The 26,874-nt window shown below is 32.0% G+C and overlaps 1 protein-coding gene and 1 pseudogene across 1 annotated transcript; one reads left to right on the top strand and one right to left on the bottom strand.

Annotated features, from left to right (window-relative positions):
• Positions 1–8,449: 8,449 nt before the first annotated feature.
• Positions 8,450–10,359, bottom strand: LOC119614772 (annotated as a pseudogene).
• A 3,309-nt stretch (positions 10,360–13,668) lies between these two features.
• LOC119614771 lies at positions 13,669–15,664 on the top strand. The gene is made up of 4 exons (XM_037970880.1): positions 13,669–14,002; positions 14,865–15,241; positions 15,345–15,526; positions 15,582–15,664. The coding sequence occupies exons 1-4, from the start codon at positions 13,919–13,921 to the stop codon at positions 15,662–15,664; spliced, it is 726 nt and encodes a 241-aa protein (XP_037826808.1). The 5' UTR covers positions 13,669–13,918.
• The last annotated feature ends 11,210 nt before the right edge of the window (positions 15,665–26,874 follow it).

Raw genomic sequence — 26,874 nt, 5'->3', positions numbered from 1 at the left:
TCAATAAGGATAACCCGCATTATGCGGGTTCTTAGATCGGTAGTGGCATTACATTGTTAGTAAATCGTCTATATATATCATCGGTAAGAAGAATCCTGTTAATTTAGAAGCATAATTGGTTAAATCCATATGTTATCAGAAATATGGAAAAAAGGTCATCTTTCATATGGATCAACGTCAGAAGGACTAACTGCTCATCTTTTGAGGACAAGAATCAAGCCAATTTGGATTCTAAAGTGAAGCGTTTTCTCAGGAGAACATTCTCCATTGAATGAAAAAACTAGTAGTCGAACGGATATGATCTGGACTATATGACGGATGAGGCCAAACTTTCCAACTATTTTCTTCCAATAGGTTTTGAAACATGTGTTGTCTAATGAAATATAATGCTTTTGGCCTAATGTTAGCTTCAAATGAATCAGTTGCACTCGATACAGTGGTCTGCTTAGGTTACGTTTTACAGACTGCTTACTGCCAGGGGTTAAGCTTTACTTGGATCTTATGGGTCATTTTGTATTGTCTGTAAAAAAATATAGTAAGAGAGAGAGAGACAGATAGGTGGAAGAGGAAGAATACAGAAGTAAACAGAAATTAAGAAGATCAGATAGATTAGAGATCCCAACGTTTGATAGCGAATCGGACCATTACACATAAGATGAATAATTGTTTCCTCCTCATCCTCGTTCTGGCAGCTTCTACAGAAGTCGTTATATGGAAGACCAATACCCATAGTTTTCAAACAGTGGTCTAAGTGTAACCAGCTTTCAGCAGTTGCCGCCGTTGATTTTTGTCTCTGGTGTCGAGTCTGTATTCGACTTATCATAATGTATTCATTAACCATCTTTTCTTCTTGGCTTCAATTCATATTGTTTCCCTACTTTTAACTGAAAACTGCTGTTCGCAGACGTTTTAAAATTGCTGCTGGAGTAGCTGCCAATGATCTTGCAAGATTTTTGCTGCTGGCCTGGGCGATCTTAGTCTTCCGTATTAGAATCATCGCCTTTAAAAAGCACAACGGAAATTTCATTTATTAGTCTCTGCGTTAAAAATTTTATGTCTGGTTGTGGATCCCACATTTTTAGGTTATATGTATATTTAATTAGGACCATATAGATATTGGTCCTACACTCACCTAACCATTTAGCATATATGTATGTATGTCCGTCCGTCCGTTATCTTTTCATGCAAATTTAAATTGATAACTGGATTTTTTGATTGGGCATCAATATGAGTAGTAAACTTTAATTATTTAACATTATTTTTCCATTAATATTAATATTCCCTGAAAAATCATTTTCCCCCATAACCAATATCAAATATTTCCTTCTTGTATGAACACTGTGTATGAGTTGTAGTCGTAATACCAAAAGGATAATTAAAATAACATCGTAACGCTTAAAAAAGATTAATTAAAACAAAGTTCTATATATAAACTGAGAAAAAAAATATAAAGAAAAATATGTATTTTATCTTAATGGTATGATGATAATGATGCTGATGGTTGATAAACTTTTATTTTATTTTTTATTTTTGTTCATACTTTAGTACAACAACTCAAACTATAAAAAAGAATTAAATGAAATTTAAGCAATTTTACTAAATATTTACGTGTTGTTATTGCTTTAAGTCAAGGAGTAATCGTAAAACTTAAATGCAGTTATTTAGCAGAGTCAACGACCATTTAATGACTGTCATTAGAAAAAAAACTTTCATATAATTTCTGCTGGTGACCAAGTGGAAAAATAAACGAAAGACATGAAGAAAATTTATGCACACAATTTTGGTAATAAATTGGAATTGTGGAGGGCGGACATGTCTGACCATTATGCTAAATATTGCTAAATTTTGTTGATTAACGTAATTGGAAAAGGTAATGTTGAGAGGTGTGCGTTTTTTAAGGTAGAAAAGGAAAATTAAAAAATTTCGATTATTTATCTAAAGGAATTTTGTAAAATTTGGACGAATTAGTTAAGGTGTAATACTCAGGACTTATTTATATAACTTATAACAAATTTTCATGTTTAGCTAAAATCTTAAATTTTAGGCCATTTTAATGTAATTGGCTGGAATTTATATTTGCCATGTTTTTAACATCCGCCTGGAGAAAACAAAAATCAAATTTTATATTTTTGTTTGTCTAACAAACCGCTGCTTTTAGGTTTTATTTGTAGAAACTTTTGTTCATAAAATAAATTCCAGAAAACATTTTGGTTACAAATTAATGCATCATATGCTGACCGCATATGCCTCCACAAACAAAATTGATGCATTCCCGGCTTAACAGCCTAATTTGTTTTTTTTTGCTCTCCCTTTCCTTTCTTTTCTTTTTTGCGTGCAGTCTGACGTTGTGGTTTTTTATGCAAAATATTTTTTTTTTTTAAAGGAATATTAAAAAAAGTAATATGAAAAACTAAGTTACTAAGTCAACAACCGTATTTTCTTTTTGCTGTCTATATTTAACATGAATGCCACATGTAAATATGAAATGGAATATGAAGGAAAAAATTACATAAAGTTGCAGAAATAAAAAAAAAAAAATAGAAAAGAAAGTCAAACTTGCAACTGAATGTTGTTGCTGTTTGGCATTAACTTTTTCATCTGTATGCTGCTGCTACAAGTAAGCTGGGAATACATTGAAGTGTAACTAACTTCATTCATCATACATTCATTTATAGACCCGCATCTTAGGAGGATATAAAAGTTAAATTTATTTCACAAACACTTATACATATATGCACGCACACACACACACACACACACACACATTTGCATTTTGTCTGTATGAAATTTAATCCAGTAGTTTTTATAGAAGCTTTTCTAAAATTGTTATATACAATTTTTGTAAAGGTCTTAATACAGCACCCAAAAGCCCGTTTAATGGCTCCTAGTAGTCAATCGGGAAGTTAATTATTACCTTAGCATCCCTAAGCATTAAGAGGAAAAAGCAGTAGTAGAAAGTAGTTCCAACTAGCTGTAATCTATTGCATCCATTCTATAGTACTAGTCTTAATTCGCTACTTTGGGACAGCCTTTCAAACTAAAGGGTTCAATTATAAATGCGTGTGTATTTATGTACACAAACAAACAACAAATAAAGATATTTGAATAGTGTATTTTATTCCATGCCACTAAAGCCACTTAACGCAAATTAAATGCACATTTATACGATACGCGAAACTAAATAATAAAAAAAGCAACAACGCCAACAGTGGCAGTACGGCAAACATCCTTTAAAATGTACACTATTTCCTTTAAAATGACAAAAATAAATGTTTACTGCATAAAAAAATATAAAAGTTCTCTTCATAGACTATAGAATAGACTGTAGTGTAGACTATAGAATTGACTGTAGCTTAGACTATAGAATAGACTGTAGTCTAGACTATAGAATAGACTGTAGTCTAGACTATAGAATAGACAGTAGTCTAGACTATAGAATAGAATGTAGTCTAGACTATAGAATAGACTGTAGTCTAAACTATAGAATATCCTGTAGTCTAGACTATAGAATAGACTGTAGTCTAGATTATAGAATAGGCTGTAGTCTAGACTATAGAATAGGCTGTAGTCTAGACTATAGAATAGACTATATGTAGTCTTGACTATAGAATAGACTATATGTAGTGTTGACTATAGAATAGACTATAGACTATAACTAGAGAATAGATTATAGAATAGACTATTGTCCAGACTATAGATTAGACCATTATCAAGACAATAGATTATACTATAGTCCATACTATAGATTAGACTATTATCCAGACTATAGATTAGTCTATAGTCCAGACTATAGATTAGCCTATAGTCCACACTATAGATTCGTCTATAGTGCAGCCTATAGAATAGACTATAGTCCAGCCTATAGCATAGCCTATAGAATAGACTTTAGTCTAGACTATAGAGTAGACCTTAGTCTAGGTTATGGATTAAGCTTTAGTCTAGACTATAGAATAAACTATATAATAGACCATATTCTAGACTGTAAAATATACCATAGCCTAGACTATAGAATTGAATATAGTTTAGACTATAGAATATACCATAGTCTAGACTGCAGAATAGACCATAGAATGTACTATTGTCTAGACTATAGAATAGACCATAGTTTAGGCTATACAATAGACTAAAGTATAGAGTATAGAATAGACTATATAATAGACCATTGTCTAGACTATAGTATAGACCATAGTCTAGACTATAGTCTAGACTACAGAATAGACTTTAGTCTAGATTATAGATTAGACCATAGTGTAGACTACTGAATAGACCATAGTCCACACTATAGAATAGACTATAATCCAGCCTATACAATAGAATATAGTCTAGCCTGTAGAATAGACTTTAGTCTAAGCTGTAGCATAGACTTTAATCTAGACTATAGAATAGACTTTAGTCTAGATTATAGAATAGACTTTAGTCTAGACTATAGAATAGACTGTAGTCTATACTATAGAATAGACTTTAGTCTAGACTATAGAATAGACAGTATAGTATTTTCTATAGTCTAATTCTTAGCCTATCTGGACTATAGTTCAGACTTTAAAATAGGCTATTCTATAGTCTAAACTACAGAAAACACTATATTATAGATCATAGTCTAGACTATAAAATATACCATAGTCTAGAGTCTAGACTATGAAATTACTTTAGTCTAGACTATAGAATAGACTTTAGTCTAGACTATAGAATAGATTTTACTATAGACTATGGAAAAGATTTTACTATAGTCTTTCTATAGTCTAATTCTTAGCCTATCTAGACTATAGTTTAGACTTTAAGATAGGCTATAGTATAGACTATAGGATAGACTATAGTCAATAATATAATATATTTTACAGTCTATATAGGAAATTCTGTGGTCGACACTCTGTAAGCCAATGTAGTAGGGACGATTAACAACAGTTGTACCAAGCTAATCGATATCGCAAAAGATTGCATTCCTTTACAATTGTAGCATGTAGTTTAATTACATATAATACTAAAACAATAGCATAGTTTCAGGAAACAGTGTATTTCCCCTTTTTAAATACAGTGTGTAAATTTTATGACTTTCGTCTGCGTAAGATTCACACAACATACTTGCACATACTCGTTCATGACTCGAAACAAGGAAAGGAATAATTCTATAAGACCAAACGAGTAAGAGGGGGACAAGAGGAACATCTCATATGAATAGTAAAGTTAACGTCACGAACAAAGTTGTTGTTCTTATTTATAGAAAAGTTCACTGAGCCTTTTGAGTTTTGTTGTTATTTTTCGAATAGAAAACACAAAAATTTTTCATATATATGCTGTTGTGGTTTAGTGGGTTTTCATGTGGTCTGGTAGGATGATGGTGTACATCAGATTTATTTTGCACTGTTTTTTTTATTATTTGAGACGTTTTTTTTTTTTTTTTTGGTTTGTTTTTATAACTTCCACAAGAGTTTACTCGTTTATGGGTTCTTAAAACTTTTGTCCTGGTTTAAATAAGCATACAAGATGGCAAGTAACTGAATTGAATATTTTAATGGTAGTGGTGAAGGGTGTTGTTGAGATGAGCTACATATCGGTGATATATAATGAAGATCATAACAAGTCTTAATTACATAATAGCTTCGTATTGTGAACGTCCTAACCAGTGGTATTCTATAACAGCTCTATATGTCGATACTAACCTATAACTCTTCCATATATAGAGCTATAGAGTATAAATCAAAAACCATGAATCCTTCTTTGTCTCAATTCTCCTTTCATCATATTTTACAAATGCTTTGCACAATCAAAATTACCTTTGTAACTATATATGTATTTCAAGTATTTGGAAAAGTAGTAAAAATTCTATCGACATTCTTTTCACGTGGAATTATTTGTCTGAAGTAAAAACTTTAGTTTTTTGTTTATAAACAACTGCTACAACTATTAAAACAACATAAAATACTCGTACAAAAACTAACTAAGTATGTAGTCAAAGGTTTATAACTAAATAAATGAAAATATGAAAAAACTAAATAGAAAATACATTCAAAATACATAAAGAGGGAAAAAAGTACATACACCTGCAATATACATATGCATACAAACACATGTATACTAACCTAAATATGTGTATAGCCACATGTAGGTGAAACATGAAAAATCTAAGAAAATGTAGGGTTTTTGAGTTAAATAAATGTTTTAGGCTAATTATCACTTGTCTGATAACAGTCCAAGATGTTTTTTTGCCAAGATAGGGTTTAACTCCAGCCAACTATAGTAACTGATTCGGATAGGGGATGAAACGTATACAAATCGAAGTAGGTATATAGCATCAACATAGATATCATAATGACACACATTTGGCTATAGCTTCCAAATCTTTCTTACAATTATAGGAAGAGGGACCTTGTATTGGAACTATATATGTATCCTGACTCTGCGAAATGGCCCTGACTCTACTGAACTAGATAGAAAAATATTCATATATATATAGAGAATCATATTTGCTACAAACTCCTAAATTACCCAAGGCACTCGTACCAAATAAACCTCCCAAATTACCTAAAATACCCAGACCTAAATTATTCAAGCCGCCCAAATTACCCAAACCTTCCAAAAAAACCGAGATTGCCCAAAGGCACTAAAGTATCTAATGTTAAGCTTACGCTAACCCGGCACATTGCTAACTAAAGCTCCCAATATGAGTATACCCTGTTGCTGTTGAGGAGGCTTTTGTGTTCCAGGCGCAGGCTGTACAGCTTGGAGAAGAAAATATTGATTTTCTCTTAGAGCTCACTGGATTCTTTTAACTCCTCATCTTTGATCTTCCTCACGATGGACCACTGGGCATTCACACATATTTGCTACAAACCCCTTTAAAGTACAAATTTCGAAAAAGTACCAGACACTATCTGTTTTTTTTTTAAGAGTAGATACAGATGTATTTATACCCTACACCACTTTAGTGGGGAGGGTATATTGGGTTTGTGGCTAAGCCCACTTTAAAGTATACCAATCACAGAATCTTTTTCTGAGTCGATTTAGCTATGTCCGTCCATGTAAACCTTGTAATCAAACTACAGGTCGTAATTTTGAAGATAATTCAATGAAATTTGGTACATGGTCTTCTATTCTTCTCCAGGGACGAAGCCTATTGAAAATAGTTAACATCGGTCCATTATTTCACCTAGCCCCCATATAACTGAACCCACCGAATAGGCCTTTTAAGTTCATAATTATGTTTAATATACTCCTATCTCGACAAAATGCTGTCAAACTAAGTTCTATACTAGCCTTAATAACCCTCGTGAATTTTATAATTACAGGGTCTCATTTGACCCTAACCCCTATAAAAAGCCCCCTTTAAAATTTTACTTAAATGTCCACAATTTTATTCAACAATAAATGGTTTAAGTATATCTGAGACAAGTTACAACTCAACTTAAATGCTTTATTATGAAAACTAAATCACATTTTATTTTTGTAACAGGTGTAGGGTCGGCCTCGCCCGACTTTAATTTATTACTTGTTTTCCACTTTAGTGGATCTGCATAACCAAGAAGACTGTGTGTTTATTACATAATTGACAGATCCTCTTCATATTCTTGGCCCTAGCTCTTTTCTCCTCTAGTTTATTAAAGTATTTCAAAACTTTTAATAAGAACCCTATACGTGCACTAAAAGTTAGTAAATACGAATGGTAACCAAAAACTAATAATAGACATAGAAGCGACAAGGACAAATAAAAAGATTATAAAGCAAGAAAAACAAATCATAAAGGATGTTTGTTATAAAGTTCAGATGACTACAACCGTAAGTTTAGACAGACGAAAAAGAAAACAAAATGTTAAAATTTAATAAAAAATAATGTTTTTAATAAAAAATGTTGTCACTGATTGAACTAAAAAATTCCCTATAAATTGCTAAAAATATGGAAGAAATTATTAAGGTTCTACAACTACTGTGTACAGTCAGCATTACTTAGAAGCAGTTTTGTAATTACGGAATAATCACAGCTTATTTTTTAGCTGTAGAATCACCTAAGCATACGCACGTATAACTTGAATTAAGATAATCAACATAATTCTCATTTAGTTAAGACAGATAACTAGTTCCAACCCCTCCTTTAATTAAACCTTCTTCAGTTACCCCATTAAATACATAATACAGATTACTTAACCTACCAAACATACCAACATTTCCCTTAGTAAACCACAAGAAAAAAATAACAAAAATATTATTCATATACAAAAAAAAAAAAAATTAACTCATTTAGATAAGAATTTTAGAAAGAGGGAGATTAACTTTTTATTTACATTAACATTAAATCTAAGTTCTGCTATAGTTTTGTAATTATCTTTATTTTGCAGAAAAAAACAACAACAACTTTTGTTAATAAGTTTCAGTTGCCACAAGAAGAAATAAAACTCATAAACTTTACATGTTTCCTTTCCTTTTTTACTTGACTTGCAGTAATTTGCTTAAAACAACTCTATACGGTGGCTGTCGATGCATCTAAATCGTTTTGGGGAGGTTCTGTTGTAACATCAGCTAATTAAATAAAATTACAGGGAATAAACAACAACAATAACAAGATTAATACAATGCAGACTAATCTTAAAGTAATTAGTCTAATGACTTGACTAGAGTTTAGAAGAACTTAGGAGTTGCAAGAAGTAAGTACTTAAATAAGTACTTACTATAAGCAGTTAATTAAATTGAGTTGATTGTATTTTACTGCACTTACCTTTGACTGTATAGTCCAAGTCATTAATGGTATAATAAATGGTTAAGTATTTCTTATCCTCCAGCTTTAGCGTATAATATCCTTGTATAACTTTAGAGTTTTGATTGTTGGCAAGTTTTTCAATGCCGGAACGTTGATAGAGTAAGATGCCATTACTTAAGCGAGCACTAAAAGACAGAATGAATATAAATGTTAAAGTTTGAACTATAAATATAAATTGTCAAGAAGTTATAAATCATTGAATAGAAGCCTATGCACTAGCCATTATGCGGAAAATAATTAAATTGATTGATTAAATCATATTTCGTATTATATACGAAATTTTCGTATATATTACGAAACAAGTAGTTATGTTTTTTTTTCGTAAAATTAATCATGGATTATTTTTTTGTGACGATGAGTTTATAGACTGAACTATAAACTAGCTAGTATGTAATCTAGTCAATAGCCTGTAGACTAAATAACAGATAAAAATTTGAAAAGTAATTTTTAATTAAAAAAAGTACTTTTTTTTAGGAAAATGCTTAAATTTCTAACAGGCATAGGGGGTAATGATTACACAAAGTAATTCATTACATGGTCAATTACAATTACTTGTAATGTGTAATTGAGCAATTGCCAATTTCAATTAGTTGTAATTGTAGTTGAAGTTTTTTCAATTACAATTACTTGTAATGTGTAATTGATAATCAATTAAAAATCAAAATTACTTGTAATCATAATAAAGATATTACTAACTACAAATTACATATAATTATAAGAAACAAAATTCACAATTACAAGTAATTGTAATTGACAAAACTTCAATTACCCTTACAAGTAATTGTAATTGTCAAAACTTCAATTACAAATAATTGTAATTGGCAAAACTTTAATTACAGGTAATTGTAATTGGTTATGCTCCAATTACAATTACTTCAAATGTAATTTTAATTGAAAATGTAGTCATTACCCCCAAGCCTGATTTCTAACTCCATTATTGATAGTTTTTTTCTTACCTTATTTCTTTATCTCCATTTAAATTTAATTTCATATTTTGTTGTAAAATCTCCAAACCATTTGATCGTGCAGCTGCTGGTGGGGGGTGCAACAGGTAAGGGTATGATATTTTCACAACGACAATTTAAAGTTTGCGTTAGAGGACAACGATTAAGACCCGGGAAAAGTCCACCTAAGCCGGGTAAACCACCCAAGCCACCAGGACCACCTAAACCACCCAAACCTCCTAAATTACCCAAGCCACCGGGACCACCTAAACCTCCCAAATTACCTAAATTACCCAGACCTAAATTATTCAAGCCGCCCAAATTGCCCAAGCCACCCAAATTACCCAAACCTCCCAAACCACCAAGATTACCCAAAGGTACTAAAGTAGTTAAAGTTGAGCTTAAACCATTCAAACCCGGTACATTGCTAACTAAAGCACCCAATATGGGTAAGCCCTGTTGCTGTTGAGGAGGCTGTTGTGTTCCAGGTGCAGGCTGTACAGCTTGGTGAGTCATGACATCATAATAAGGAGAAGAAAATATTGATTCCCTCTTAGAGCGTTCCGGATCTTTTAACTCCTTATCTTCAATCTTCCTCACAATGGAACACTGGGCATTCACCAGCAGCATTGCCAAACCAGTAAATACAAATTTAATGTTAACTAACATTTTCCTAAAGAGTTTAAAATTACACTAATTTGTTTTTATCTTAACAACATCATTTTATATGCATTCCTTAAAAGAGATTTTCTTTACCTTAAAAGAAAATAATCTGAAAGCTAAAAGAATACCAAATATGTAGGACACTTGCTGTTTTTATGATGTGATTTTTACAACATTTTTATGTTTTCTTGTTTTTAGTTCAGAACTCTGTTCTTTTCAGTTTATTTGATTTCGATTTTTATTACTTTTCTCTTCTTTGTTTTAACGAGACTTTTATGTTCTGAAATCCATATTTAATTAAATCTTATTATTGCATTTCAATGCATTGTGATCTGATTGTATTGTATATTGGCATAATAAAATGTTTCAGTTTATTTCGTATTACTTTTGGCACATAAACCTGGAAAGATTCCTGCTGCACCCTCATATGTGTTCATTATTTTTTAGTTGTAAACATTTCAAGCTGTTTTTTCCGGAAGAAAAAACCTATATTATTCATGGTCATATGCATGGATGATTGGTTTTTGATGTGTTTTCACCAATAATTTCCTTTGTTTTAGTTAGGAAGTGGAAAACAAATTGCATGAGAAAGTAGTAGTATTCAAATGATCTATATAGTGGAGTAAACACAATGGGATTTTAATTGGAAAATATTGGTTGGACTTAAATTCAAGACAAATATCTGATTTAGTTGGTATTTATTTATATTCTAGACCTTGTCTAGAGGATATATCAGTCCTTAAACCAATATTATTTCCCCGCGAATGTGAGTTAAAAACACAGCCACTACGTGGATCCCGAAGGAACCTCAACTAACTGACCAGCTAGGGTAAGTCCTGCGGTCAACTTGCCACCCGTAGTGCATGAATATATGGTGCTCTAGTTCGACCGCATGATCATCACCAGTTTATAGTCCCGGCAGACTAGAGGTATTGGTAGCACCTCTTTTCCTCTGGATATTGCAATAACACCAAGATGGAGATTTCACCAAGGTGACATGCCCCTGGGGGGTAACCTAGAGACTTTTCTATAGGATTCATGTCCTTTGTTTGCGAAATCTGTTATGTCATTAGTCGAAACACGAATCCATCAAATAAGCCGAGCACTTGTTCTTACTCACAGAGAACACACTGTGGTAAATCTATTATGAACAGATTAAACCCTGAACATACCTAGACAAGGAAGGAAAATTCAATGGTATCACTAGTAATAGATATCTTTCATCCATCACCATTCAACCCAGCACTCTTCTCATTTATTCGGAACACTCATAGAAAACAACATCCGACATAAACACTGGATAGGTAATTTTCGTATACCCTACAGCCATCCTTATCATATACACTTGACACCAACTCATTTCCAACGCTTAGTGTCAAAGTCACTCCTCTGAAGTATCTGTTGTCTTAGCAACAGCACCGAATTGAAGACTTTACCGTGCATCAGTCTTTTAACCGATATTCTCTTTCTGCGAATATAAAAATCTCCATTTTGATTCTATTAAGATTTCGATCGATATCGTATGCCATAATTTGGGCCCAGGGTTTGTCTCATACACACGCCAAAAGTGATGTAGAACATAGACATAGAAAATTAGGAAAGACAGCAATACACTTAACTCGTATTTATTTTTAGCAATTATTTCCAGTGACACATTTTTTTAAAAAGGTGATTAATTACTGGAGATATCGAAAGTATATTACTTATACATGCCCAGCAAAAACTTACATTGAACGGAAAGGGTTAAAATGCTTAAATAACACAATTTATTTTTTCATTTGCGTTACAAAATAATTTCTAAAACAATATGTTAAAAAGTAAGTACTTACATAATATATTATTTGTAAGTGATTTCTGGACAGCTTCTAAGTAATACAGACGTTATATAGAAGTCAAAGGTAAGTTGTTGAGTAATTACAAATCATTACTGTGTTTTTGCTGGGTATATAAAATAAGTATGTTTTATATAAATAGTTAAACTATAAAAATTACAGTAGTAGATAATAAATTATAGTTTATAGATTAAAGTAGAAAAAATAATCATACTTATTTGATCAAAAAATAATCTTTATGGGAATAAAGCTTTTAAAATATAGTGTGGTATTTATTAAATTTTTATAAAGTGGTATATTTAGTGAGCCACTGTGCTTCACATTCTCTTTAAGTTGTAAACTTTTTTTGTTCTTTCTGATGAGTTTTTTCTTTTATTTTTATGATACTACCGATTTCTGTAGCAATAAATTATAATTTTTGTTTTGGAAATACTTTGCATAAAATGTTGTTTAAGTCGCTACAGTATTATGTAGGCATAAATCAGTTTATTGTTTAAAATGTAACAAATCTTTAAGAGATCTATAATTGTCTCCTACAAAATTATAAATACATATATGTATACGAAAAAAAGATTTTACAAAAGATTTTCATACTTTCGTAATATTAGACAAGGAAATGTTTACATAATATTTCTTATTATACATGAAATTTTCGTAAATATAACGATATATTTGTAAAGTTAATTATGGCTTATTTTCAGTGTACTTGTTTCAATTTTATATGTTGTTTACAAATATAGTTAAATGCCATCGTTTCAATAAAGGATACAAAAAGGATTATTTTCTCTTAACAATAAATATTTGCTATATATGTATAGCGTTAGTATATTTCGTCTGAAATTCTCTGAAAAACAAACCAAAAAAACTTTAATTTAGTTTTGTAATGAATTCTTTGAAAAATAATAAAAACAACAACCATATGATGGCTATAATAACAACTTTATAAGACAACAGGAAAATAAAGCAATAAGAAACCTTTTAGAGTATAAAGAAAACAACAACAGCGGTTTTAAGAAACAACAAATTTTATTAAACATTTCTGAAAAAAAAGGGATAAAGAAGTTGCTTTTTAGCATAAAGTGGGTCAAAACACTAAAAAGATTTAAAATTCATTTTATAACAAACTGCCTACGAAAACAGAAAAATATGGTAAGAACGAAATGTCTACTTATATATGGCTGGCAAGTGCTAACAAAGCTTTTAAGATTTGATAAACAAACACGAAAAAATATTGAGAAAAAAACAAGGAAAAAAATCCCAAGAAAAACAGAAAAAGTTATTTGCGACAACAAAAACAGCAGCTACAAAATGTAACAGCAACAACAACAACAACAGTTGTAAAGAAAAAAATATCAAAACAGCAAACGACAGCAGCAGCAAAATCAAAAGCAACAGCAACCATATTGGGCCAATATTTGCTGTAGTCAAAAGGCAATATAAATACCTGCACAGCCATAAACTATGGACTTTCTGCAAAAAGTTTTCAACATTTGCATACAACACATCACATCAAACACACTCAGCACGGGGCCACAAACAACTCAGGAATCAAGAATCCATAATAAATACGAAAGCACAAACAAACAAACAACACACGGTTCAAAAACTTTTTCAACCCACACAACACCTCCTAACCCAATCTTAACAGACAAATTACTTTAGCATCAACGTTAACAGTAGCAATAGAGTGACAGCAGGGTAAGCGGATAGCAGCAGCCAGTAGCAGCAGCAATATGAAAAGTTTAGTTTTCAAATCTCTAATGCTGATAATGGTTTTACAAGATGTTACAACAGTTTTAGCTAAACCAACAACTAAGGTATGATTGACTGAACGAATGAGTGAACATTTAGATTTGTTGAATAGTTTTTGGCTTAAGACCATAGAGTGTGTTTAAGAAGAATATTGTTTTTTTTTTCTTTTCTACAAATATCAATCAAAATTATATGGATTTAAGTAAACAAATCTATAAAGTTGTGGTTTAGGGAAAAAGTGATTTCATTTTGAATAAAGAAAATACTCCTAGTGATTGTGTGCCTTTGTATGTTAGTTAGTAGTGGTCTAGTCTGTCAATACAAAGATCGTGGGTTCGATTGCCACTAGAGACAAAAATATTTAAAAGAAAAGCTCAAAACGTCTTATAGTGGTCGAGTTGTATTTCTTCGTATCTGATGTAACATACATCCTTGTTTCAATTTAACTAATTACCTAATACTAGTGATTACAATTTGAGTTTAAAATGACCAGTGAAGTAACTAGTGACTTTTAAAGTGAAACAGAAACTTTCAATGACTACTACTTACCATCTGCATTACTTAGAATAGGTCTAGTAATAACTTACAAATAATATATTATGTAAGTACTTACTTTAAGCCTTATGGCATATGGTTCTCGAACTCTGTTTTTATCACAAAAGAAAAAATTTTCATTTTTTGAGAAAACTAATAATAGACGCAGTGGACGTACTTTCTCAGAGACAAAACTACTTACTTAACCCCCTATTTGTAAGCCAGCGTGGTAAATACTTACCTCCAATGTCTAAATTCTACAAAGCTGCAAAATCTATAAAAAAAAAACTATTGTTTTGATTTTATTTGCAAATCCGAAATCAACTTTTCCCCCCACCCAAACACTAGCTAGTGTATTAACTAAATGTTTCTTCTATTGTTTTCTATTCGCAGGCACCCATCATGAATGTTGACAAGACACAACCACTCTACGAATTACAATTGGCCGTTTGGCCAACAGATGTTGATGATATTATTGAAGCGGTTATGCCACCAAACAATGAAATTCCCCTGCACACGTTAATAGAACAGCCAGTGGTTGTTATGCCTGACATGGACGACTATACACAAAATGATGATGATAATGATGATAATGGAATAATCACTGATAATTTTGCCGATGATGATGAAGACCTTGATGTTGTTTATGATCCCACTAGTGATTTGTGGCCAATAATTACGGGTGAACCAGAGGCCAGCAAACCAACAGACGAAGTAATTGTATTGGAAAATTATCATCATAAATATGGCAATGGTAGTGAGGAATATAAGTAAGAGTTTAGAAAAAGATTTTAAAACATCCCACTGACAGACTAGGGGTAAAATTGATTGATTGTCTATTGGAATGTATTTGTTTTTTTGTTTTGTTTACAGGTTAGTGTTAAGTAATGGCATGGTCAATTATCAACGCATAGATCATGTCTTGGTGAAAGGTGTTTGGAGGCCAGTACAACAGGGTTATTATACTGTACCCTCGATGGCGGGTACAAGAGAATCATATCAGACAACTTATTATCGTGCCGATACAAATGGTTATAATGTTTATAAAGTATGTTGTTAGTTGTTGTTATTGTTGGAAAATTATTTATTTCTTTGTTGTTTGTTTTTCAGCTGAAAGAACTCCCCGTAATCCTGCTTATGATGTTTATTTGCAATATGCCAAGGAACAAGATGCCAAACTGCAAGGAAATTGATTATTTCTTCTTTTTAAATAGAAACAAATTATAGAAAAAATATAAAGAAATAAATAAAGTCTATTTAATTTATAATATATTTAGAACAAGAAATTTTTTGTTACAAACTTTTATTTAAATGGAAAGTAATTCGAAAAATTTTAAAGTTTTGCAGAATGATGTGCATATCTACAAAATATATTAATGCAGAATTGTATTCGATATCATTATTAATTCATGAGTTGTGGCCTCTGGTTACTGGTTAGTGTTCTAGTGTGGTAGACCGGAGGTAGTGGGTTCGATTCCCACCTGAGGCACTGGTTAAGAGTGCACAACGGCCCGATAGAGGCCTTAGGGGATTCTTCGTATTTGATTTATACATCTAAGAAAGAACGAACGAACGAACGAACGAAAGAAAAGAAACGAAAGAAGAAAGAACGAAAACGAAAGAAGAAAGAAACGAAGAAAACGAACGAAACGAACGAAGAACGAAACGAAACGAAACGAACGAACGAAAACGAACGAACGAACGACGAACGAAACGAACGAACGAACGAACGAACGAACGAACGAACAAACGAACGAACGAACGAACGAACGAACGAACGAACGAACGAACTAACGAACGAACGAACGAACGAACGACGAACGAACGAACGAACGAACGAAACGAACGAACGAACGAACGAACGAACGAACGAACGAAAGAACGAACGAACGAACGAACGAACGAACGAAACGAAACGAACGAACGAACGAACGAACGAACGAACGAACGAAACGAACGAACGAACGAACGAAGAACGAACGAAGAACGAACGAACGAACGAACGACGAACGAACGAAAACGAACGAACAACGAACGAACGAACGAACGAACGAACGAACGAACGAACGAACGAACGAAACGAAACGAACGAACGAACGAACGAACGAACGAACGAACGAACGAACGAACGAACTAAAACGAACGAACGAACGAACGAACGAACGAAACGAACGAACGAACGAAGAACGAACGAACGAACGAACAAAGAACGAACGAACGAACGAAACGAACGAACGAACGAACGAACGAACAACGAACGAACGAACGAACGAACAACGAACGAACGAACGAAAAGAACGAACGAACGAACGAACGAACTAACGAACGAACGAAACGAACGAACGAACGAACGAACGAACGAACGAACGAACGAACGAACGAACGAACGAACGAACGAACGAACGAACGAACGAACGAACGAACGACGAACGAACGAACAAACGAAGAAAGAACGAACGAACGAACGAACGAACGAACGAACGAACGAAACGAAAGAAGAACGAACGAACGAACGAAGAACGAACGAACGAACGAACTAACGAACGTAACGAACGAACGAACGAACGAACGAACGAACGAACGAACGAACGAACGAACGAAACGACGAACGAAGAACGGAACGAACGAACGAACGAACGAACGAACGAACGAACGAACGAACGAACGAACGAACGAACGAACGAACGAACGAACGAACGAACGAACGAACGAACGAACGAACGAACGAACGAACGAAGAACGAACGAACGAACGAACGAACGAACGAATACGAACGAACGAACGAACGAACGAACGAACGAACGAACGAACGAACGACGAACGAACGAACAACGAACGAACGAACGAACGAAACGAACGAACGAACGAACGAACGAACGAACGAACGAACGAACGAACGAACGAACGAAACGAACGAACGACGAACGAAGAACGAACGAACGAACGAACGAACGAACGAAACGAACGAACGAACGAACAACGAACGAACGAACGAACGACGAAGAACGAACGAACGAACGAACGAACGAACGAACGAACGAAGAACGAACGAACGAACGAACAACGAACGAACGAACGAACGAAACGAACGAACGAACGAACGAACGAACGAACGAACGAAACGAACGAAACGAACGAAACGAACGAACGAAAAACGAACGAACGAACGAACGAACGAACGAAACGAAACGAACGAACGAACGAAACGAACGAACGAACGAACTAACGAACGAAAAACGAACGAACGAACGAAAGAACGAACGAACGAAGAACGAACGAACGAAAACGACGAACGAACACGAACGAACGAACGAACGAAGAACGAACGAAACGAACGAACGAACGAAAAACGAAGAACGAAAGAACGACGAACGAACGAACGAACGAACGACCGAACGAACGAAAAACGAACGAAAACGAAAACGAAACGAACGAACGAACGAACGAACAAAGAACGAACGAACGAACGAACGAACGAACGAAACGAACGAACGAACGAACGAACGAGCGAAACGAACGAACGAACGAACGAACGAACGAACGAACGAACGAACGAACGAACGAACGAACGAACGAACGAACGAACGAACGAACGAACACGAACGAACGAACGAACGAACGAACGAACGAACGAAACGAACGAACGAACGAACGAACGAAACGACGAACGAACGAACGAAACGAACGAACGAACGAACGAACGAACGAACGAACGAACGAACGAAACGAACGAACGAACGAACGAACGAACGAACGAACGAACGAACGAACGAACGAACGAACGAAAACGAACTAACGAACGAACGAACTAACAACGAAACGAAGAACTAACGAACGAACGAACGAAAACGAATAACTAAACGAACGAACGTAACGAACGAACTAACTAACGAACTAACTAACGAACTAACTAACTAACTAACTAACTAACTAACAACTAACTAACTAACTAACTAACAACTAACTAACTAACTAACTAACTAACTAACTAAACTAACTAACTAACTAACTAACTAACTACCTAACTAACTAACTAACTAACTAACTAACTAACGGGGTATGCAATTCGGGGAAAAGAGATGCTGGTGTCAAATGTGTCTTCGGCCGTCCTTGGAATGATTTGACCTGGATCGAAAGAGAGAACCATATAATCTTGCACCACGGAAAGCGGTTGCCCACAGGGCAGAGTTTTAGACTTTATTTTGGCTGTGGTGGCTGTGGCTTAAACTCAAACTCGAGGGAAGAGAATGTTGTTAAAAGACTGATACTCGGTGAAATCTATATTTCGGGAAATGTACGGTGCTGTTGCCTAAAAAGATAACAGAGGAGGAACTGAATAACTAAGTATTGGAAATGAAATTTGAAAATATAAATACATACACTTTTTTTTTTTTTTTTTATTTTTTATGTATTTTTTGTAAATTAAAAATATTTTAATATCATAAGCACCAGTACCGCAATTCTGTATTTTTTTTAATTTTAACTACCGATATCGTAAAGTAACGACAAATATCGGTTGCATTAACGAATTTTCAATTCTGTAACTTTTTAACGAACTTAGAATATTTTAACGACAAACGTCGGAAAAATATGAGAATGTCAAAAGTTTTGTATTGAAATATTTTTAAAATATAAAATTATTAACGTGAACTTTTTATTTGTCTTTACATTGCCGATACTTTTCGTTAACTAATGATTTTGTTTAACGAAAAAAATCGGTGAAATAAAATTCAGAATACCACATAACGACAATTATTGTTAACTTACGAATTTATACTATTTACGACAAAATTTTGTAGTTAAAAAGTTACTGAATTGCGGTACAGATACATAATTGACCTATTTAAAATCTTTAAGAATTCATTACAAAATTTAATAGGTTACTCTACTTGTTATTAAATCGTCACAAAAACAATTTATTTCGTTTTCTAAAAAAAAAACATCTTATAAAACCATTAAAAATTTGTAATCATTTAAAAACACGCTATAAACCTCAATAAACGTAAATAAATACAATGTTAACAACATCTTAAAGATTTAAGATAAAAATATCAAAACCAAAATTTCTTCACTCATTCTTAAAAGAAATCTCCATTAGACTCTGAAAATAAAACTTTATACGAATATTGTTGTGCATAAAATTTCAATAAAATCATACAACTTGTAACAAAACTGAAATAACTCTAAAGAAGACAGCAACACTTTCAGATTATGATTAGTTTGTTTTAGGCCATAAATATGAATCACTCTTTAGAATATTATAAAATAAAAATGATAACAACAATAGCAACGTGAAATAACAACTGTAACAACAACCAAAACCCCCACATAAAACGTTTGCCGCAATCAAAAAAATAAAACGAAAAGTATAAAAACAATCCCCAAAATAAGCATATAACTGCTGAAATCATGAAAACATTTATAAGATTTGAAATGACAACGAGTCTCAAACAAAAGAATCTTCAAAATGAGTTCATTCACATACAACAAAGTCTTTATAGTTATTATTAGATGTTTTTGTGTGTTGTTGGTTGTTAATTTTTTTTTTTGCAAAAAGATATGAAATTTTATGTTTATGCGTACGTTTGAATGAATTTTTGTATCTAAAATAAAAAAAGTATTAAAACTAAAAACAAAAAGAAAATAGAAGTTCTTCTTTTATAGGCTTAATTTTAATAAATAATTCATAAAGTATGGCTTGAAAAATACACGTATGTTTTGTCAGTGCTTTAAAGTAATGTTTTCCAAAGAGAAGATTGTTATATATAAATACGTGATTGAAATATTGCACACGCTAAAGTTTCTTATTAAGGCAATACAATAAATTAAATTTATAACTCTGAGACCAGACTGTATTTATCTAATAGTTTGAGCAGAATTGAATCCAAATCTGAGCGACATTTCCTCTCATATATTTGCCTGCAGTTTGAAAAACCGTCGTACCCAACAAAAACTTTTATATAAATCGGTACAAATATTTGAATTATTTGTACCGAATTTGTATTAAAAGATATGAACATTCTTGCACCGAAATACTTGTTTGTCCAAACGTATTACTAATAAGGCCTTTAGCGAAGTCCAACTTTCCAAAAGAAATTTAAATTCGATTAACTTATTTGGTATTTTTATACCCTTCACCTTCGAGAGAAGGGTACTCAAGTACTGGAGCTATTCAATCTCTGACCATTGCTGCCCGTTAATAACCTTCCGAGATGTAAAAACATCACTTCCGTTTGCAACCACGCACTTGAGTCGGCAACAGCGCCTAAAGACTTATTCAGTAGACCGAAACACGAGTCCATTAAAAAACCGAAGACTTTGTTCTTATTCACAGAGAACGCACTGTGGTAAATCTGAACATAGTATACCCTGAGCATACATGGAAAAAGAAGAAAAATTCAATGATATCACTTGTATAAGATACCTTTCATCCATTACCATTCAATCCAGCATACTTCTCATTCATTCGACACACTCATAGAGAACAACATCCTACACACTCTCTTTGGGTATACGGGCGGGTATGTTCCGAATAGCCCTACATTCATCCTGTATCATATATATTTAACACCAACTTATTTCCAACGCTTAGTCCCGCAGTTACTCCTCTGTGAGGTATCTGTTGACTTCGACACCGAACTTATCCCGAATTATAGGTATCACCGTGCATCAGTCCTTTAATCGACATTCTCTTCCCGCGAATTTGGGTTTAAACCACATCCACTACATAGATCCCGAAGGAACCTCAACCATCTTACCAACCAGGATAAAGTCCTGCGGGCAATTGGCCACCCGTAGTACCAGATTGTGTGGTTCTCTGGTTCGACCCCATGTCAAATCATTACGAGGAAGGCAGAGGATACTTTTTATCATCAGTTTATAGTCCCGGAAGACTAGAGGTATTGGAAACACCTCTTTTCCACGGTATTGCAAACACACTAAGATGGAGTCTTTCTGAAAGACTCTTTCATCAAGGTGACATGCCTACGGGGCGTGAAAAGGGTATATATAAGTTTGTCATTTGCAATTGCAATTTCCTTAATATAATTTTTTGTCCCTACAAAGTATATATATTCTAGATCCTTATAGATAGCGGAGTCGATTAAGTCTGGAGATCGTCTGAGGGTCTGTTGAAATCAATTTTCTGAAGACCCCAGATATCTTCGAGATTCAAATCTTCAATAGTTCTGTCAGACATGCTTTCGAGAAGTTTCCTATTTAAAATCAAATTCGTCCATTAATAATGGAGATATAAGAAAAAATCGGAGATAACCTCTGAAAATTTCATAAAAAAAGGGAATTCTAGTACATGCTTTGACAAAAAAGGAGCAACAACATACAGCTTTGTTACTTATTGAAAAAGCGTATGTGTGACTGTATGTTGTTGTTATTGCTTTGCGTGTTTTGTTGTTTTTAGTTTCGTTATTGCTTAGGTAATGGTAGAGTTGGAAAATATAGAATAAACCGAAATTTTATAAAATTATTTTATAGACTAAGCACAGTAGCACATATCTATGGTGAAGGGTACATATGTATTTAAGATTCCAAATATTGAACTCTTACTTATTTAAAAAAAAACCTTCTTAAAGATTTTAAAGAAATTTTTAAATATTTTTTTTTGTTATACATATTTCTTTTCCCAGCTGAGAATTGCAAAAAATGAAAAATATTTGGAATTAAACAAAAATTACTTGCACTTGTACAGTAAATTCATTAAATATATTAAAATAAAATATTGAAATCCCTAATGAATTAATTGTTTTAAGGTCTGTTTTGAATATATATAAAACACAAACAAGTAAGAGTTAAATATTCGGGCCGTAACGAATATAATATACCCATCACCATATTGTGTTTTAAGAAAAAGTTAATAAGTAAATATTTTTTAATTTATTTTAATTTTTTTAAATTACTTTTCTTAATTTTTGGCTAATTTTTTATTTTTCTTTTAATTTTACTTCATACATATTTTTCCATCCCTGACTACAGTTAACTTTGTTTGTATGGAATACCAAAAATTTTAATTTTGAACAACATTTTTATGGGTTGTGTTGGAATTTTACTTATATCTTCATTATATATGGACCGATTTTCCTTAAAAAGAAACTTTTCGGAAACATGTCTGATCAGGGGTCTTCCGAAAATGTATTTCAACAGTGAGACAAATAGACGTTGCTTAATTTCCTCTGTTACTTATAAGGATCCTATGAGGTATATATGTATATTTATCCGTTAGATAAAGTTTGGATTCTAAAAATTTCGAGATCAAAATTGTGGATTGTTACAAGTGGAAGCTCCAAACTTAATATCAACTCCAATATTCTGTTGATGACTGTAAATAATGAAAGAAAACAAATGAACAGTCAGACATACACGTATGACGAGGAATTTTATTATAAAAAATTTATAAGATAACCCAACAAACACGTAAAATTCGGACTCAAAGGTAATTCTGAGAATTTTGAATTCTTCATTTTCTATAATTTGGAATCAATTTGAATATACAAGATTGAAAATTTCGATGATAGTAATTGGAATTAATTACATTTGATATACCTTTGAGAATAAATTAAGATTCAAAAACTTAATCAATAATTTTCCATATTGTTAAGATAACTTTTATATATCGGAGCATGTTTGATTCGACTCTCACTTGCATGTTTGCTGGGTTATAACCAAATATGTGTGTGTGTGTGTGAATTTATGAATGGCTGAGTGGTTTTGAACATAAGAGTCTGAAGTGTTAAGAGTATTGAAAATGACTCTTAAATTTGTAAAATTTTTTATTTAAAAAAAAGTCTTTTCTGTTTTTATTTTATAAATAAATTTTTAAAATTTGTTGCAAATTTTTGTTTTTTTTCAGTTGGAATTGCTAGTAAGTATGAGTACAGGATTGCAATGCACACAAGGAGATTTTTGAATAGATATTTTCTTAAATATATATTTTAATGGAATTTACAACACGCTTTTATTCAGGCACATTTAAATGAAAAAATAAGTACTTTTACAAGTACTTAATTGTATGCATCTTAATGTGATGTGTTTAAAGTAGACAAGTTCATGAATGTAATTATTAATTGGAGTAAAAATATAAAAAAATAATATTTAAAATTAAATAAACACATGTATATCAAATGTACACGCGTTTTATCTTCTGCAGATTTTGGGAAAATCCCAATAACAAAAATATACATTTTTATTAAAAATATTCTTCTGCCTCTTGCTTTTTGTTAATTTATGGAGGTTTTCAAAAGAAGAAAATAAAATATATTAAACCTCATTATTTAAAAAAATTCATGCCTTTATGTGGAAGTGTTAATTTTAGCTTAAATCCAATTATATTGCATACCTGTGGTATTGATTTCGTAATAAAGATTTTTTCAGTTTTTATATTCGTATTTATCATGGAACAAACATTCAACATTAAAAACCCGTTTAAACATTTAACAAATGCCTGTTCGATAAAATAAACCCCATTCATTATTTAATACGGGTTTTTAACGAATTTAAATGTTTTTTTTTATAAAACTTAACACATTTTTACAAACACACTTTAAATTGAAATCTAAAATGAAAATATGTTTTAAAAAAATTTTAATTAATTTCTTGTTATTTATATATGACCCAATTTGTAGGAAGTATTTAATATCAAACAAATTCTCATCTCTGAAATATTTCCCAATAGTTTTAATGTACTCAATGTTATAACACTATTTAGTTGATCTGAATTTATATTTTTTGGCCCGTGTTGTCAATATTTTTCCACCATTTCCCGTTAAAACATGTCACGCAAACGGCTAGATTATACAGACTAGACTATAGACTAGACTATAGACTAGACTATAGACTAGACTATAGACTAGACTATAGACTAGACTATAGACTAGACTATAGACTAGACTATAGACTAGACTATAGACTAGACTATAGACTAGACTATAGACTAGACTATAGACTAGACTATAGACTAGACTATAGACTAGACTATAGACTAGACTATAGACTAGACTATAGACTAGACTATAGACTAGACTATAGACTAGACTATAGACTAGACTATAGACTAGACTATAGACTAGACTATAGACTAGACTATAGACTAGACTAGACTAGACTATAGACTAGACTATAGACTAGACTATAGACTAGACTATAGACTAGACTATAGACTAGACTATAGACTAGACTATAGACTAGACTATAGACTAGACTATAGACTAGACTATAGACTAGACTATAGACTAGACTATAGACTAGACTATAGACTAGACTATAGACTAGACTATAGACTAGACTATAGACTAGACTATAGACTAGACTATAGACTAGACTATAGACTAGACTATAGACTAGACTATAGACTAGACTATAGACTAGACTATAGACTAGACTATAGACTAGACTATAGATTAGACTATAGATTAGACTATAGATTAGACTATAGATTAGACTATAGATTAGACTATAGACTAGACTATAGATTAGACTATAGATTAGACTATAGATTAGACTATAGATTAGACTATAGATTAGACTATAGATTAGACTATAGATTAGACTATAGACTAGAGTATAGACTTGGTATCCACCAGAATTATGGAATCTAAAGTCTGAGCAGTGTAATTTCTAGACAGCAAACCCGAACTGCAGGGTAATAATGAGAACACAGATACACATACTTATGTACATAGGTTTTCACACGTACGCTATTACACACACTCCCAAACATACATATTTATGAATAAAGACATGAATAATTAAAATACAAACCACTAACAATTGAGATAATCACCATCTTATTCACCACCACCGACAACACCAACAATAACCAAAAGAACAACAATAACAACTCATATAGACGATAAAAGCAATAAAACAATATAAAAAGTTAATTAATTATTACGGTTTATTTTAACCAAAATACGAATATTTTACCATCAGTGATTAAATGTAATTAATTTCTGTAAAATGTTTATTTACATCAACTTATTAAGTGAAATCGTAAATATACATATTTCAAATTTAACGTTTAAATTAAAAATTGATTTATTTTTAATTAAGTTGTTATAAATTATTTAATTTTTCAATAGATTTCTACAAAGATTGTGAATATAAAGTACAATTTGATTTTTTTTTTGATATTAATAATGATTAATTTTGAAGTTTATTTGGGATCAGGTAGGTATAGCGAAGATGTATTTAGGATTAACCAGTAAAATATCATCAACCGTGGCCGATGGATGTTCTAGTCAATAGACTCATAACAATACACTTGTTATGTGCACATGGACAATACACTTGTCCATATAGCACTAGTCCATAGACTAGAGACATATCTGTAGACCCTGTTAATAGTTTATAGACTAGTTAGCAAACTTCTCCAAAGAATAACACAGGGCGGCAAAATTTAAAAAAAGAAACCCTGTGACCAATACTTTTCTAAAGGATTGAGCCGCGCTGAATCTGATCGATTTTCTACATCACATTTTTAATTTACGGTATCGTGCAAAGAGGTTTGATAAAACGCCATTTTTACCTTTTTGATAAAAATTTAAAATTTGTCGTCCAATCCAATCCATACACTAGTCCATAGACAAGTCAAGAGATCAATCCGAAAAGAAGTTAATAATAATATTCTGGTTAATAGTCTTATCTGTAGACTAATTAATGGCCAAGACAATATATCAGTTCATAGACAATTTAGTAGGAATACTGCTCAATAAACTAGTTAATAGTCTGGTTCAGTTAGTATTCTAGTCGAATTACTAGTGAATAGGCTAGTTAATAGACTAATTAGTAGACTAGACCTGAGAACAGTTCATTCACTTGTTCAAGGACTAGCAAGTTTTGCACCAAAATTAAGGAAATAATCAAAACAATTAGCATCATTAATTAAAACAAAATATAAAATTCATTAATAGAATCAATTACATATTTAATTCTTATGTCTAAGCTATTATTGACTATTTGAGAACTATAAACATTTGTTGGATAAGAAATCAATATTTTTAGTAATAGTCGTTGCTATATAAGTAATTTACCCTAAAAACACTAATTGTAGATAAAAATCAATGGATAATATTTTCCATTAAGTTTAGTATTAAATATACACTGAAAAAAATCCATGCCTAATGTAGTACAGTTTTCGTACTTTCGTAAAAATAGAAAAGGGTTTATTAAGTAATATTTCGTATTATACAAGAAATTTTTGTAAATATTACGAATATATAAGTTACGAAATTTTTTTTTCGTAAAGTTGAGCATGGATTATTTTCAGTGTATTATTGTTTTTACTTGATCCTACTTGCAAATGACAATTTAATAATTAAAATAATGACAAAATGCATTAAATCAAAAAACTATGTATGTATGTATATAATTGAAATGTATGTGTATATTTATA

Source organism: Lucilia sericata, unplaced genomic scaffold, assembly GCF_015586225.1.
Source record: "Lucilia sericata isolate MDLA Ls3-8-SP2 unplaced genomic scaffold, ASM1558622v1 Contig003366F_arrow, whole genome shotgun sequence".
NCBI classification, from domain to species: domain Eukaryota; kingdom Metazoa; phylum Arthropoda; class Insecta; order Diptera; family Calliphoridae; genus Lucilia; species Lucilia sericata.
Note: the sequence above shows the minus strand (reverse complement) of the source record. Positions and strands in the feature narration are given on the sequence as shown.